The 14,542-nt window shown below is 39.5% G+C and overlaps 2 protein-coding genes across 8 annotated transcripts in view; both read right to left on the reverse strand.

The window, feature by feature from the left end:
• Nucleotides 1-9,178, reverse strand: part of erfl1 (Ets2 repressor factor like 1) — a 94,795-nt gene extending 85,617 nt beyond the window's left edge. For 2 of the 7 annotated variants that reach the window (XM_067601030.1, XM_067601026.1), the window contains exons 1-2: nucleotides 9,051-9,176; nucleotides 5,770-6,646 (exon numbers count right to left, since the gene is read on the reverse strand). The gene's annotated coding sequence lies outside the window, so the exon portion shown is untranslated. Of the gene's footprint in view, nucleotides 1-5,769; nucleotides 6,647-9,050 lie in introns of all 7 variants that reach the window. The other 5 variants (XM_067601023.1, XM_067601025.1, XM_067601024.1 and 2 more) reach the window with 5 other exon arrangements.
• Nucleotides 9,179-10,241: 1,063 nt separating this feature from the next.
• Nucleotides 10,242-13,384, reverse strand: LOC137191155 (zinc finger protein 436). The gene is made up of 3 exons (XM_067601022.1): nucleotides 13,250-13,384; nucleotides 12,479-13,003; nucleotides 10,242-12,059 (listed from the first exon to the last, which is right to left on the reverse strand). Exons 2-3 carry the CDS (start codon nucleotides 12,942-12,944, stop codon nucleotides 10,675-10,677), a joined length of 1,851 nt encoding a protein of 616 aa, XP_067457123.1. The 5' UTR covers nucleotides 12,945-13,003; nucleotides 13,250-13,384; the 3' UTR covers nucleotides 10,242-10,674.
• Nucleotides 13,385-14,542: the final 1,158 nt, after the last annotated feature.

Below are 14,542 nucleotides of genomic sequence, written 5' to 3' on the forward strand. Positions count from 1 at the left end.
ACACGGGAAAGGCGAAAATTGGATATGAGAAAGATTTCAGAGGAGCACAGAAAAGCCTAAATGCATCAAATGTGAAAACAATGACCGATATCAAAACGGATGGAAACAAATATAGGCCCCTCTGGATAAATCACTGCTGTAAAATATCCTTTAGAGGTTCTAAAAGCCATCTTCACCAGACAAATGACAGGGTCAGAGGTCTTAAACAGGGAGCACTATCAGATGGAACAATACTGTCTCTGATGGAGGAGGAGGTAGGATGCTGCTTTACACAAAAAAAATCTATATTTCTATATGCAATGTTGACCACAGGCGTATTCCTTCTCATAGTTCTAACAAATGGCCCAAACTTCTGAGCCACAGACATTTCCTTAGCTCTCCTATTCCCTGAAGCATCCTTTCCACAGCTATCCATTTCCCCCTGGTGCCTCAACAGAGGAACTACTGCTGTTTCGATGCGGCCTTACAGAGAGAATTCATCAGCCGACTCATCTGCTCTAAAGCTGATGTAGGCCTCAAACTGTGATGTATCCGGCTATCACCCACCAGACGATGAGACACACACACACACACACACACACACACACACACACTACACTACACTACACTACACTACACTACACAGGAAGGGTAAACAGTAACACCTTTATTTGTCGAGATGCTTTCTCTGTTGCCCTGTGTTTGTGTGCTGCAGCATCCCCCCCCCCTCCACATCCCCGGATCATATTTGTCCATCTGCCTGCCACACCGATGGAACATTCCAAAAACGGCTGCTGTGCAATCTATCTCAATTTTCCAAATCTATTAACTTTCTTTGTGTGGCCTGCCTCTCCTCGAGCCCGATCTTTAAAAACCGTGGTTGTTCAACAATTATGATAACTGCAACAGGGGGAATTAGAAGATCCACCCATTCATCTCTCTGCCCCTCCTCCGCACAGACATGACGCGGCTAAATGAAAAATGGACACGCTTTAAGAAGTATTGATTCCAGCTTTAAACAAAGGTACAGTCAATATTATTTACTCCTAAATATATCTTTGTTATCTGTGCTGGAGTCGTAGTTACTGCTCTGTCCTCGTAATTGCGGACATAAAAATAATAGACCAATTCCCACTGAATTGACCGAGACAGGTTTGGTTGTGGCCCTTGTCCTAGTGATGCATATCCTGGGTGTAAATGAATGTGTGAGAAAGGTTTTCCACTGATGACTGCCCTATAGAGGCAGATATCTATTCTGATCCAAAAAGGAGATAAAATGCAGGAGAGACAGCGAGATAAACAGCGCATTTCAAAGGTAATCTCAAACACTGAAATGGCAATTAATCTTCCTTCTATTATTGTTTTTCATGCATTTTAAAAATAGTGTTTTCCTCATCATAGAGTTTTGTCATGCGTTTAGTTTTGGAATTTCTTTTGAGACATTTCATGACCGGCCCTCTGAGGTTTCTTTTCTCATGTGGAAAATCCAAGTTTGTTTTGTATTTTAAATAGTATATTATTTTTTTGCTGCATAACGGCCCTTTTGAGTGTCTCTTGCTAGTATGATGTTTATCTTTTTGCAGATTTTCCCCAGTGCTTTCACATACACTCAGACAATCATTATTAGTACATTATTAGTATTATTTATTGCAGCATTTTTCAGAGTACAATTTTACAAATCTATATAGTTAAAGATCATTATAAAAATTGTGTTTCAGGATATGCTGTGAACAAATCTGACAGAAGTTAGTACGCTAACAACAAATCGAACAGTATGGTTTTTCGTATATGCTGTGCATGCTATCAAAATATGTCTTGGTATATGTGGTGTATCATGCTGTATAAACAATAAGCACCAATATGGAAAAAAAAGAATCAGCTACAGAACTATCAATGACATTTCATTTCTTTTGCTTCGCAATGAAGGTACCAAGTCACAAGAAATGTAGTTATGCTGATAGTTTAAAGTACATCTTTCTTGTCCATTAGGCCCTGATATACTGGCTTTTAACTGTGTTGTGTGCGCATCATGGCTACGTCGCGTTATTAACACCCCGTTGGGGCAGTAACAGAGAGTAATGTCAGCAGCAGACCACAACAATGCCAAGTTTCGAAGAGAAACTCAGAGCTTGTCTGCAACTGCCTGCGTTTATATGATGTCTTCATGCCACTTCACGTGACAAATATGCATGCCAGATGAGCTGGGGTGAAATCTTTACGATGTTGCCACTACCTTGATCTCAAGGGCAACAATATAGCATAATATAACCTCCTAAAGTGTCGCAGTTTATGTTTACAGAGCAAGACCGGAAGTTCTTAAGGATGATATTCTGGTGTCATACACGAATGATCTGGATGTACATTTCAATCCTCCTAGTATGCACAAAGCACATAAGCAAGTATGTAAACAATGATGCTGTTGTTGCAGCCACTGTATACGTGTATGTAAAAATCAAGTTTATCAGTGGCCTTATTCAATTAGTTACACTATCATTCAACTATGCTATAGTGAAAAAGTCTTGCATTTATTTCTACTCAATGGATACTTCGATAAATCCAGGATGAATACACCACCCCCAGGTATAAATCATTAAGATTTCTGTTTGACTGATGATTTTCTATTAAAACACCTTGATGAATCTTCAAGTGTTCACTACGTTTGAAGTAACCATCACATTAAAGACACTGAAATTGCCTCTTTCCTGAATGGATCTTCCTGTGAGCATTTAGGCTGTACTTCAGGTGAAATGTTTCTGCACACATCTCACACTTGCATGGACGTGCATCAGAGTGGATCACGCTGTGTGTGTTAAATGAATCCTTATAGATGAATCTCCGATTACAAACAGTGCACAAAAAGAGTTTTTCCCCAGAGTGTCTTCTCTTATGCTTGAAGAGGTCTCTAGATTGCACAAAGTTCGCTTCGCACTGGTCACACTTGTATGGCCTCTCACCGGTGTTGGTGCACTGGTGGTTATATAAGTGGTCCCGCCATTTGAATCTCTTGTCACACACATTACAGCGATAAGGCCTTTCCCCCGTATGACGTCGCACATGTACCTTCAGCACCTGCGAGCTGACCACCCTTAGTCCACATTCACCACATTGGCACATCTTTTGGTGGATCCTCTGGTGATATTTAGGGCCTGAGCACCAAGATGCGAAGGCACTATTGTATTTCAATGTTTTTGTTTCTTTATTATTAGGGGACATCAGACCTAAATTTGACCCCCTAAACATGCTCAAAAACTCACCAAATTTGTCACGCACATCAGGTCTGGTGCGAAAATTGACAAAATGTAAAAATTAACCCCCAAAGTGCCAAAATGTGCTCTCTAGCGCCACCTATGTAACTAAAATGGCCGCCACGGCCCGTAGGGATGTCATAGAGAGATCAAACCAAAACCGACTTATCCGTCTCAACAAGACCTACAAATCATACACTGACACCCCTGACCTAAATCCAACAGAAAGTGCGCAATTAGCCTTTCAAAATAAGACTTTTTCTCAATTTTGGCCCGAACAAACGCTATCTCCTCTGACGGTGTTAATGGTATCTGCTTCAAACTTTAATACATGACTTATGACACTGTGCTGAAAAAAAGATGTTACAAACAAAATATGATTTTTAATGTAAGATTTAGCCAAAGTAATGGGATTTATGTGGAGATTTCACAAGAAATGTACTCAAAATCCTCCTCTCCAACTGCTCCTGGTGATGTCACTCCCTCAGTGCTGTGAAACATTCCGCAATACACACTCATTATAAAATCACAGGAGGAGCAAGAAAAGACTTTAAAAGTCAAACTCTAATATCTCAAAAACAGTAGAAGATAGAAAACACATGTAAATTCAAGATTTGTAGATCAAAGTCTTGTGACTCATTTAAAGTTCAAATGAAGTTTGTATCTAAAACTATGTGGAAGCAGAAAATGTTCAAAAAGGTGTGGGTTCGCTCACACTCTCCAATCAAGTGTATGAGTATTTTTCTGTGTCCAGCTGCAGTTACTTATTGTCTCTACACACCTGACAGTGGACAAAGGAAGTGATGTTTATCTCTCCTTCTTGCACTGTCTGAAAACAGCCTGGGTCTGAAGACATCTACATGCCCGTGACAGAAGCCCTTTGATTGCGTCGTGGCCTGACGTGCGCAGAGGCGCGAGGGCCCGTTCAACGCTGCTTGCAGCTTTAATTTAATTTATCTTTGCTGCTGAAGCTCTTACCAAATTACCAAAACAACAAAGCCCTCCACTGATTGCAAATGAGTCTGTTTGTGTTTGCTCAAAGATGACCTGAATGCAAAGGTCTTCCCACATTCGGAGCAGGCATAAGGTGTTTCACCTGTATGCATGAACATGTGTTTATGCACAATACTCATCTCAGAGAATTTTTTCTTATACACCTCACACTCATATGGCTGATATCCGGTGTGTATGTTCATATGTTTACGGAGTGTGCTGCTATCTACACGCTTTACAGGCGTGAGGCTTTTCACCAGTGTGTAGAAGCATGTGATTCCACAGACTTCTTGCCACACTCCTGACAATTAACACCTATTATAAGAGATTTGGGCTTTGTATACTCTTGGTTTGGGTTTTCCTACCAACACACTTGTGATGCCCGTGTCCCCAGGACTTATGGAAACTCCGCCTACAGCCTTAGCATCTCAGGTGTTCCTCAAAGATATGAACTGTGTGACATGTTGTGCCAACTCTGACAGTGATTCCTCAGGTTTTTCAGGTAATCAAAGCCATACTGATGTGCAAAACCTGTCACCTATAACACCTGTGTCAAAAATTTGTATCATATATCAGTTGAAGTGTACGTGGCTATTTAATTAAGTCCTGTTCGTTTTCAATTCGGGAAAACTGGGCAAAGTTGCTTAACTGGTTTTTATTTGGATGAAACATGAAAACCTTGGGATGGTGAAGTCATCATGATGGGGGAATAATTTTAAAGTAATTCAGCTCTGATTTCTAATACGTTGCAACACTGTGTGCACTCTGTTTCATGTTGCAACAACCACCCAGAAAAAAAATTGTTTTTAATTATAATGAAAGGGTCAGTGACGCTTAGTTGACCCAGGTCCATGACCCCACTGTGACTTCTACCTCTCGCAATCATGACATTAAGTCTTCTTGATCACACAACTTTTCAAAATTGAGTAAATCATCTGAAAGGAAATCAAATCACCAACATGCACACAGTCCATGTTGAATCTCCACTATAAAAACAACTTTGCACTGATCAATTTTAAAGACACTGAAACCAAACCTATATGTCTAGCAAACAGATTTACTTTAAGTCTTATGTATATTTGTGTATGGTTAGGAAGTGATGTGCATGGAACTAACTGTTGTCAGGAGTATCGATCAGGTATCGATGGTAACTAACAGTCTATAAATTTTCTCTGGCTTCACTTCAGGTCAGCAGAAAGCTATGTGGCTTGTAGCCATATATATTCTAAACTTTAGGTATGCAGTGATTAACTGTTTATTACGACATAAACTTGAAAGAAAAAAGCAGAAATTGCTTATTCATCTGCCAGCATTTAGCCTTTCATCAACTTAAATCTCATTTGGTAAAGGCACATGACAGGCAGGTCATTACATCAACATGTTTTAAATAATGGAAATTTTTAACAAATGTTGCATCCTCAAAAGAAATCTGTACTGGTTTGGGCAATGGAATTATTATTTTAATGAGAAAAAACTAAGCTTAAACAGTCTTCAGTGGAGCATCTAACTGCTCTGAGCAGGATTAGTAAAGATTAAATGAGAGGTGGCTTACTTGTGTTGCTTTGAACAGTCTCAGCTTGTGGTGTCTCCTCACAGTGTCCAGTTAAGCTTGGCTCACTCTCTCCCTTAACAAATGCCTCCAGGCCTTCAAATTCCCAATTCCCAAACTTTGTTACAAGACAGATTTCATTCGTCTCAGGGTCTGCTGGCTCCTCTTTCACTTGTTTACAGTTAACATCATTCCAGCTTGCTCTCTGGCTCATTTTTCATCTCTTCTCTGGTTTGTGCAGTACAGTTTTTAGGGCGTCCTTGTCCTCTTTTTGCCGACTTGATGATATTGTGAACAAAGGGGAGTCTCTCATTGGGTTGTAAAATATTCTTTTTGGGTCGTCCAGCTCTCCTTTTGATACACTCTGTTTTGTTTTTCAGAGAACATTCCCCCTCACTTTGTAATGCTTTCTTTTTAGGGCGTCCTGGTCCTCTTTTTAGCAGACTTGATCATGTTATCAACAAGGAGATGTCCCTCATTGGACTGTAAGGTAGTCTTTTTGGGTTGTCCAGGTCCCCTTTTGGTAGACTTATTTGGATATCCCTTCTCAGTTTGTCTTGCTTCCTTTTTAGGATGCCCTTGTCTCTTTTTGTTAGTGGGACAGTCAATTATACTTTGTTGAGATTGTTTTTGGGGCCAGCCAGGTGATTTGGGAGCACAGATTATCCTGCTGGCCAAAAATAGTTGTTCCTCATCTCCTTGTATGGTTTCAGTCTTTTTAGGGCGACCTGTTCCCCTTTTGAATGAGTGGCTCTTCATCTTACCTGCCACAGTGTTTGCAGTCTTTTGATGATGTTGATGCCCTGTCTTGGCAGAGTAGGTCATCTTACCAGCTGCCTTCCTCTGTACAGGGTCTACATCCTTCAAATGTAGAGGAAATCTATGCAAAGAGGAGGAAGAAGTCAACTCAAACTTGCCAAACATTTGCTACTCTGTAGAAAAATAAAGTAAGAAAGATAATTTACACTGTTTGACTGCAGTTTTGTGCACCTCAGGCTGTTGCTGTTTTATTACATTATCAGCATTTAAGACAAGTTCATACTTATGTTGCCTTGAAAAATCAGTTTCTTAAACCGGACTACTGCGACATAGAACCTGAGGCTTAATGCCCATCCCCTGTTGATGTGTCTGTCTAGTAGAAATCACCTTAATACCACAAGAGATGTCTGAATCTGAGGTTTTAACTTTATCTTGCTGTATATGATGCCGAATGTTTTTTGTTTCTGTAAATGTATTATTAATACGCAATTAAATGTGTCACATCCCCTCAATTTAATTTTTCAGACAGAAAGAGGCTTATTGATTTTACAACAAACTAAAAAGGCCAATTTACAGTAACTATGTGATGCACAATCAATCAAGTACATACAAAGCAGTGTCCCAGTTCCACTAGAGTCTAAACAATTAGTCGATTAATCAATTAGTCGATTGACAGAAAATTAATCGCCAACTATTTTGATAATTGAATAATCTTCTGTCCTCTATTTTAAGAAGAAAAAAGCTAAATTTCTCTTGTTTTGGCTTCTTAAATGTGAATATTTTCTGTTTTATTTAGTCTTCTATGATAGTAAACAGAATACGTTTGTGTTACAGACTGTCGGTCACCATTTTCTGACATTTTATAGACCATAATCAATTTATTGAGAAAACAATTGACAGAATAATCAATAATGAGAAAAACTGTTACCTGTAGCCCTAAATTCGCACAAACATAGTAGCTTTACTGTTTTTGCAGTTACTACAAATCCATTTTGTACTAACATGAAATTGTACAACACTTGCACCATCACATCAACACAAATATTTTTCCGAAAAATGTAATAGCTATTTTTCTTGGTCCTGGAGCTATTTTACCACCATCCACAATTAGTAATAATATTTTTCCCACTGTGAGCAGTTCCCCAATTTCCTCCGTGCATTGCATTGTGAGAATAGTGTACATTAAAGGATAGGGTCACAGTTTTTCAGCAACAGTCAGGCACCAAAATGAACACGTAAAGAGGTTTTCCTCGCTGTAATCATTCCTCCTGTTCATACTGACTATTAAAAGATCCCCCTAAAATGTGCTTTCAGCCTAAGTGAAATCTGCTGTGTCCACACAGTCACATTGTCTAAAAATGCATTTAAAGTTTATCTGACACTTTAGCAGTCTGAGTTAGTCATATCAAGTGGATATCTCCCACATTTACAGTTTTTTTAGCATAATATTCCCTCTTTATGTGACAGTGTTTCCCTGTTGAGCTGCAGAAGTAACAAAAAGAGGGATTTTGGCACTAAAAAGACTGTAATGTTTAAAGTTATCTACTTGATTTGACTCATTTGGACTCTGAAGCTTCATATTAGCTCCTGATAAAGTTTTAAATACGTTTTTGCGCAGAGGAGGCTTGTGGATTTTGTCCCCCATCACTTACATTGTAAATGCATTATGAAGAGCTCTTCTAATGGAATGATTTTGGTGAAAAAACCTGTTTCAATCTTAACTTGGGCACCTGACTATTGTTTTAAGACAGACCTAAAAAATTGTGAACCATTAACAACACATTCAAAAGTAAAAGGTTTTTAATATGCCTACTGACTGTTTTCTGGGACACAGCTTTTGACTTGTTTGTCAGTAAATCATGTGAATTACACATGTGAGTTAACCTTGCATGAGAAAGTGTGTCCAAAATTTTAACTGGTACTGTATATATATTTTGTTCCTTTGTAAAAGCAGTTTTATGTAAATTCGTCTGATTGAGAGGACGACACTCTAAATTATATTTTTTATTCTGTACAGAAAAAAAACAGATTCAAAAGAAAATGTTATTAAATTATGTGTATTATTTGATGTTAATGATGGACTGTATCATTTGCTCAGATATAGAGAAAACCTATTTTACAACATCATCGTTATGTAGCGTTTCTTGAACCGAAAATGTTGGACAGAGTTAAGTTAACTTTCAAACACCCTTTCATAGCAGTTCAGTTGAACCTTTGACTGCTCAACCACACTGAACTTAGCCCCAAAAAGCTCCACTTTACTTGAACCCGCTCTAAACTTAAACTAAGCTTGTAAAAATACTAGTTAAATGACAAAACAACGGACATACAAGTTTTGTTGTTAGCTCAGTTAGCGCTAGCTTCTTTGCGGTCAGTCCCACTCTTGTATCACCGTTAACAGCTAGTATGGTCCAACCTGCGTGTGTCTGCCACTGTTAAAGACATATTGTGTATCTCAACCCAAAACTTTTTTTTGTTTAGCGGCTCAAATAAGCTCACAATTTGAGGTATCACGAATCATTTACCTGAATTCTCGGCGACAGACAAATCCTACAACATGAATGAGAGTGCAGCAAGTTTCACGTGCGTGTTCTGCCCTCTAAAAGTAAAGGTAGGCACGTTTTCAGCACCTGGCTGCACCTCCCGTGCGGAGCTTCCACGTTTAAGGCGGTGCTAATGAAAAGGTGAGCCACCCAGCCGGGACACCCCGAGTTACAAACCAACGTTCAGCTCACTCCAGTGTAAATAAACAGACCAGCGTGGAAACCCTCAAACTTAAAGGTCCCAATGTTTGAGCTGTTTTACAACCACTGTAGAACTAAAATATCTCAACAACTATTGGATGGATTATCATGAATTTCTGTACAGACGTTCATCCTCTCCAGAGGAGGAAACCTATCAACTGACTTTACCTCTAGCGCCACCATGAGGTTAACATTATTGATTGTTTGTGAAAATTGTGGATTGATTGAAAGACGGCACAGATATTGTCATTGGGAGGATGTTAAATGGTTGTATTTAGATCAAAGCACTTCTAATAATAACAATAACCTTTATTTATATAGCACCTTTCAAAACAGTGTTACAAAGTGCTTCACAATTAATACAAAATAATACTTTATAACTCCAGCAATTACAAAGTTGTGATTTTTTTCAGTATGTCAAGTAGAAGTAGTCTATTTCCAAGAACGAAAAGAGAGCTCCCTGTAGTATGATACATTTTAAACATATTTAGTGTCTATTAAAAGGTGTCAAACAAATACTGATCAACTCCTAGCTCCAAAGTTGAAAAACTTTGCAATACGGTTACAGTTGCTATACAGTTTCTCATTATAGGCAAGATAGTCAGCCAATTAAAAGCAGAATGAGTGAGTCTAATAAGTTAAATCCATGGCTGGAAGAACTAAAAACCACTTGCTCTCCCAGTAAAAAAGGAAAAAGTGTCACACATTTAATTGAAAGGGGAAAATCCTCATCTCTCATCTGCAGACTGTTTCAAGAAACAGCATAGCTGTTTAAATATGTAAATTCCCACACAGTTCTTCTGTCCCACACAGTTAAAAAGACAGCTTGTTGATTGTATTATTACCATTTTTATGAGACAATTTTTCAATTTTAGGTGATATACGGCCATCCCTATTGTGGTTATTTAGCACAAATGCTTCAAATAATTAGGCTTCTCATAGTGACAACACACACTTGCATCACACACAGTGTTCATGCATTCACCAAATAATTTATTACATTTTTACAAATAATACAGCTTTTAATCGGTGGAGTCAAACCAATCCATTATCTGCATGTCCCATTGAACTCCACCTCCATACCACGTCCTCGACACTCCATTAAAATAGTGTTTTACAAAACTATCCTGACCAAAAATCATAATGGCCTGGAATAGTGCATCAATAAAGTTCCATGCAACAACAATAAACGTGAGTCATGAGTTCAATTCAGTTTTCATAATAAGTTAAAACAGTCATCAGAGTCAAGAGTGTAACATACAGTTCATATAAATAATTATTTACAGATGTGAGTTTTGACTTGAACGCTTTCATTAAAAAAATCTAGTAGTAGAGACTGCATACAGATTCCATAATTACCACTTTAAAGTGAGACCTAGCTTATTTACAACCCTCTCTAGAAGGCTCAGCGACATTTGGCCACGTGACCCGAAAGGTGGTGAGAACGAGCAAACCTGCGAAGGCAGTTGGGGCAGGAATATGGCTTCTCCCCTGTGTGAGTTAACATGTGAGTTTTCAAGTGGCCTGACAAACGGAAGCTCTTTCCACATTCTTGACACGTGTAGGGACGCAGGTTAGTGTGACTCCTCCGGTGTTTGCCTAGATCGCCGGAGGAGGTGTAACGGCGGTGGCAGTCTGGGCATTCAAAGGGCTTTTCACCAGAGTGTATCCTCTTATGCTTCACCAGATCGCCGGACTGAGTGAAACTCTTGTCACATTCAGTGCATTTGTAGGGTCTCTCACCAGTGTGGGTGCGCTGGTGATTTCGCAGATGCGCAAGGCGAATGAACCTGTTGCCACAGACTGTGCAGTGGTATGGTCTTTCGCCGGTGTGCGTCCGCAGGTGTATTTTCAAAGCCCCAAGATCTCCGATCTTCAGCCCACAGTCCCCACACTGATGAGCTTTTTCATCGGTGTGGAGTTTGGTGTGAAGCCTCAGGTTCCTCCGAGTGTTAAAGTTCTTCCCGCACACATTGCAGTGAAAGGGTTTCTCACTGGAATGGGTCCTCAGGTGGAGATCTAGACTTGACTTAAAACCAAACTCCTTTCCACATTCAGAACAAGAATATTCCTTCTTGCCGGAGTGTGTGGTTAAGTGGCACTTGAGGTGGTGTGACCGTAGAAAGGCCTTTCCACACACTTGACATTTGTACGGCTTCTCCCCTGTGTGTATTTTCATGTGTTGACGCCAACCACTGCGCTCCACAAACCTCCGGCCACAATCCTTGCAGACGAATGGCCGATCACCTGTGTGGGTACGCATGTGATCCTCCAAGCTTTGAGGTGTGCGCACCTTTTTGCCACATTCAGGACACTGCACACCAATATCCAGACAGATAGGCTTATCCTCAGATTCTGTGTTATCCGGTTCATGACACATATGAGGCCCTTGACCCCAGGTAGCTTTGAAACTCTTCCCACAGTCTGCGCAGCTGAGATGCCCACCTCTGGTAACCACAGACATGTTGTGCCAGCGCTGACAGTGATTTTTCAGATTCTTCAGGTACTGGAAGCTGCGCGCACAGGTTGGGCAGGGGTGGAGCCTGCGAGGAGGGGCAGAAGGATGCACTTCTTGTACATGGACCCTAAGGTGTACTTTAGAGTTAAAGGTGCTGCTGCAGACGGTGCAGGTGTGTTTGGGGATGAGGTTTAAATTGCGGCTTGAGAGGCATTTTTTCAGCTTAGCCAGATACTGCTTCTGGTGGACCCATTTGACATGTTTCTCCAAGAAGTCCAAGTCAGTAAAGGAGACAGTGCAGTGAGGACATGGAAAGAACTCAGATGATGACTCTAAGTAAGAGAGGAGGACACACACAGAAACCAAAGTGCATTAAGAAAAGGAAGAATTTATGATTTTACTCTTCTTAATTTCTTTTTAAGCTAATATAATCAAATATTCCCACCCCTACTGTCTGACATTAGGATACACTCATGGTTAATACACATGCAGGTGCAGAACAGGAAATGCTTTTCAAGATAAATTTGACACTTTTAATAATACCTTAGCAGCTAAAATTGTCAATGCAAAAAATGCTGTCCATCTGTAAAACTCATACTTATACAAAGATGTTTTCTGAAGCTGAAAATTGGCTACATCTGAAAAAAAAATGTAATAAAAATGTTACTTATTATTTATATTATTTGTGAATACACACAAAAACAGATCATACCCTAGGTTAGTATGTTTTTCATAAACTAGTGACTCCTACCTGTGCAGACCTCCTCTTCCTCTCCATTACCTTCCTGGATGTTGCCTGCATCCTCTGCCTCCTGCTCACAGTCTCTCTCCTCTTTAATCCATGAGTCTGACTCCTCCTTGACAGCCGCCTCATACCCTGCAGTGAACTCATATTCTGGCTGATGGTCTGAGTCAGGCTCGTCCTTTACATGTCCATGTTGATGGTGAACATCTGGCCTGAATGTCACAGTGTCAGGCTTAGTGTCAAAACAGCTTGATGCGTCTCCTCCTCTGTGCTCCTCACCGATCTCCTGTGAATGTGGTTCTTCTTTGATTTGGATGTTGAGACCTTCTCCATTAGTGTAACCTTCCTTGACGTCTTCCTCCATCTCACCCTCCAGCTGTGCTTCATATTCAGTTTTAACTGTGACGGCGTCGTGTTGTTTCTCGCCTCTCTTTGCTTTGTTTAGCAAAGATTTCTTCTTGGCAGACTTCATGTTGTCACCATTAGGATTTCGGCTATTTAGTGAGCCGAGGAGACATTTATGGGCTAAAGCTGTAAGATAGACATAGATAATCAATGTTAGAAATCTGAATTATTAAAACAAACAAGAAAAATAACAGACTCCGGTTTGCTCATCCTGCTCTCAGCTAACGTTAGCATCATAGCTAGGCTATTCTGACGGCAGCATTAGCCTAGCCGAGCTGCTATCCCTGTGATAATTTAACCAGCTGCAGGCTGTTTACATGCAGCTGTCAGTGCTACTCATTCAATATTTGCCTGTTATAAAGATAGACGTACCTTAGTAAAGTATGCGATTAAGCCAAAGCTGCTTTTAAATATTTGAGCTACCGTTTACTAACTGGCTACATGATAGTGTAGTGATAATAACACAGGAAGATCTGCACCACACTTCCTCTGGTCTGGCCAACCAGCTCACATTAGTGATGTTGAGGTCACACAGCCCAATACGGAAGCCCTGAAGGCAAGTGAGAAAAAAAAATCTGGTGATCCATTTTCTAAGTCTGATCTAAAAAAAATTTTCTCACCTGTGTTTATGACTTAAGAACAGGTTTAAAAGAAAGGTTTTGTCAGGATAATCTTTCTATGTTCCTTGATTTTTTTCATCTGTGAAAACAGGTAAAAACAAAGTTTTGTCAGATGATTTTTATTTTTATTTTGTCAGAATAATTTTTTTAAGTGTTTGTCAAGTGTTGTAATAAATGCTTATTTCGGCCACAAGAGGCTGAAGTGTACCACTACCCCATGTTCTAAATAGCACTAAAAGCATTCATGTTTTCTTCCAGGTGACTTTTAATGTCTCCATTCAATCTAAGTGCCAGTTAAAATACAGTTCTAGCCAAAAGAAAGACATGACAATAATGTTATATAACTTGCTAACACACAATATACAGTATGTGCCTTGTGTTTAGAGTGCATGGAGAAATTAAAACTTATCCAGAAGAAAACATGAAGACAAACACTTAGAAAATGACCCTGACATAAACAAAACAACAAAACAAACAACAATAGCAACAAATCACCTGCCAAAACTTTCTTTCATCTGTGAAAACAGGTGAAAGAAAAGTAACTTTTTTTTTTACGTCAGACTTAGAAAATGGATCACAGGATTTTTTTTTTTTCTCACTTGCATCTTGTGGCTTCCGTACACCCTGTGCAGTTAAAGCAACAGAAACAAAAGTAAACCATCCTTAGACAACCTATATGAACCATATCTTAACTAATTAGGCCTCTGAACATTTTATATATAATATTTAACTTTCATTTTATAGGGATAAGGTGATAGCTGAATTGAAATCTTTTGTTCTTTTAATTTATTGGAAATTGTAAGTGGCTCAAATCTTGGACAGCCACCAAGCTAAACCTCTTAACTCCAAAATACAAGATTAAAGGATAGGTTCCCAAGCCCATATGGTGGCCCTATGAATGCCAAAAGAGGTTTTCTCCACTGTAATCATTCCTCCTGTTCATACTGGCTATTAAAAGATCCCCTCCAAATAAGCTTTCAGTGTAAGTGATGGGGACCAAAATCCACAAAGTCACTGTGCAAAAATGCATTTAAAAGTTTATCTG

Source organism: Thunnus thynnus, chromosome 10, assembly GCF_963924715.1.
Source record: "Thunnus thynnus chromosome 10, fThuThy2.1, whole genome shotgun sequence".
NCBI lineage: Eukaryota > Metazoa > Chordata > Actinopteri > Scombriformes > Scombridae > Thunnus > Thunnus thynnus.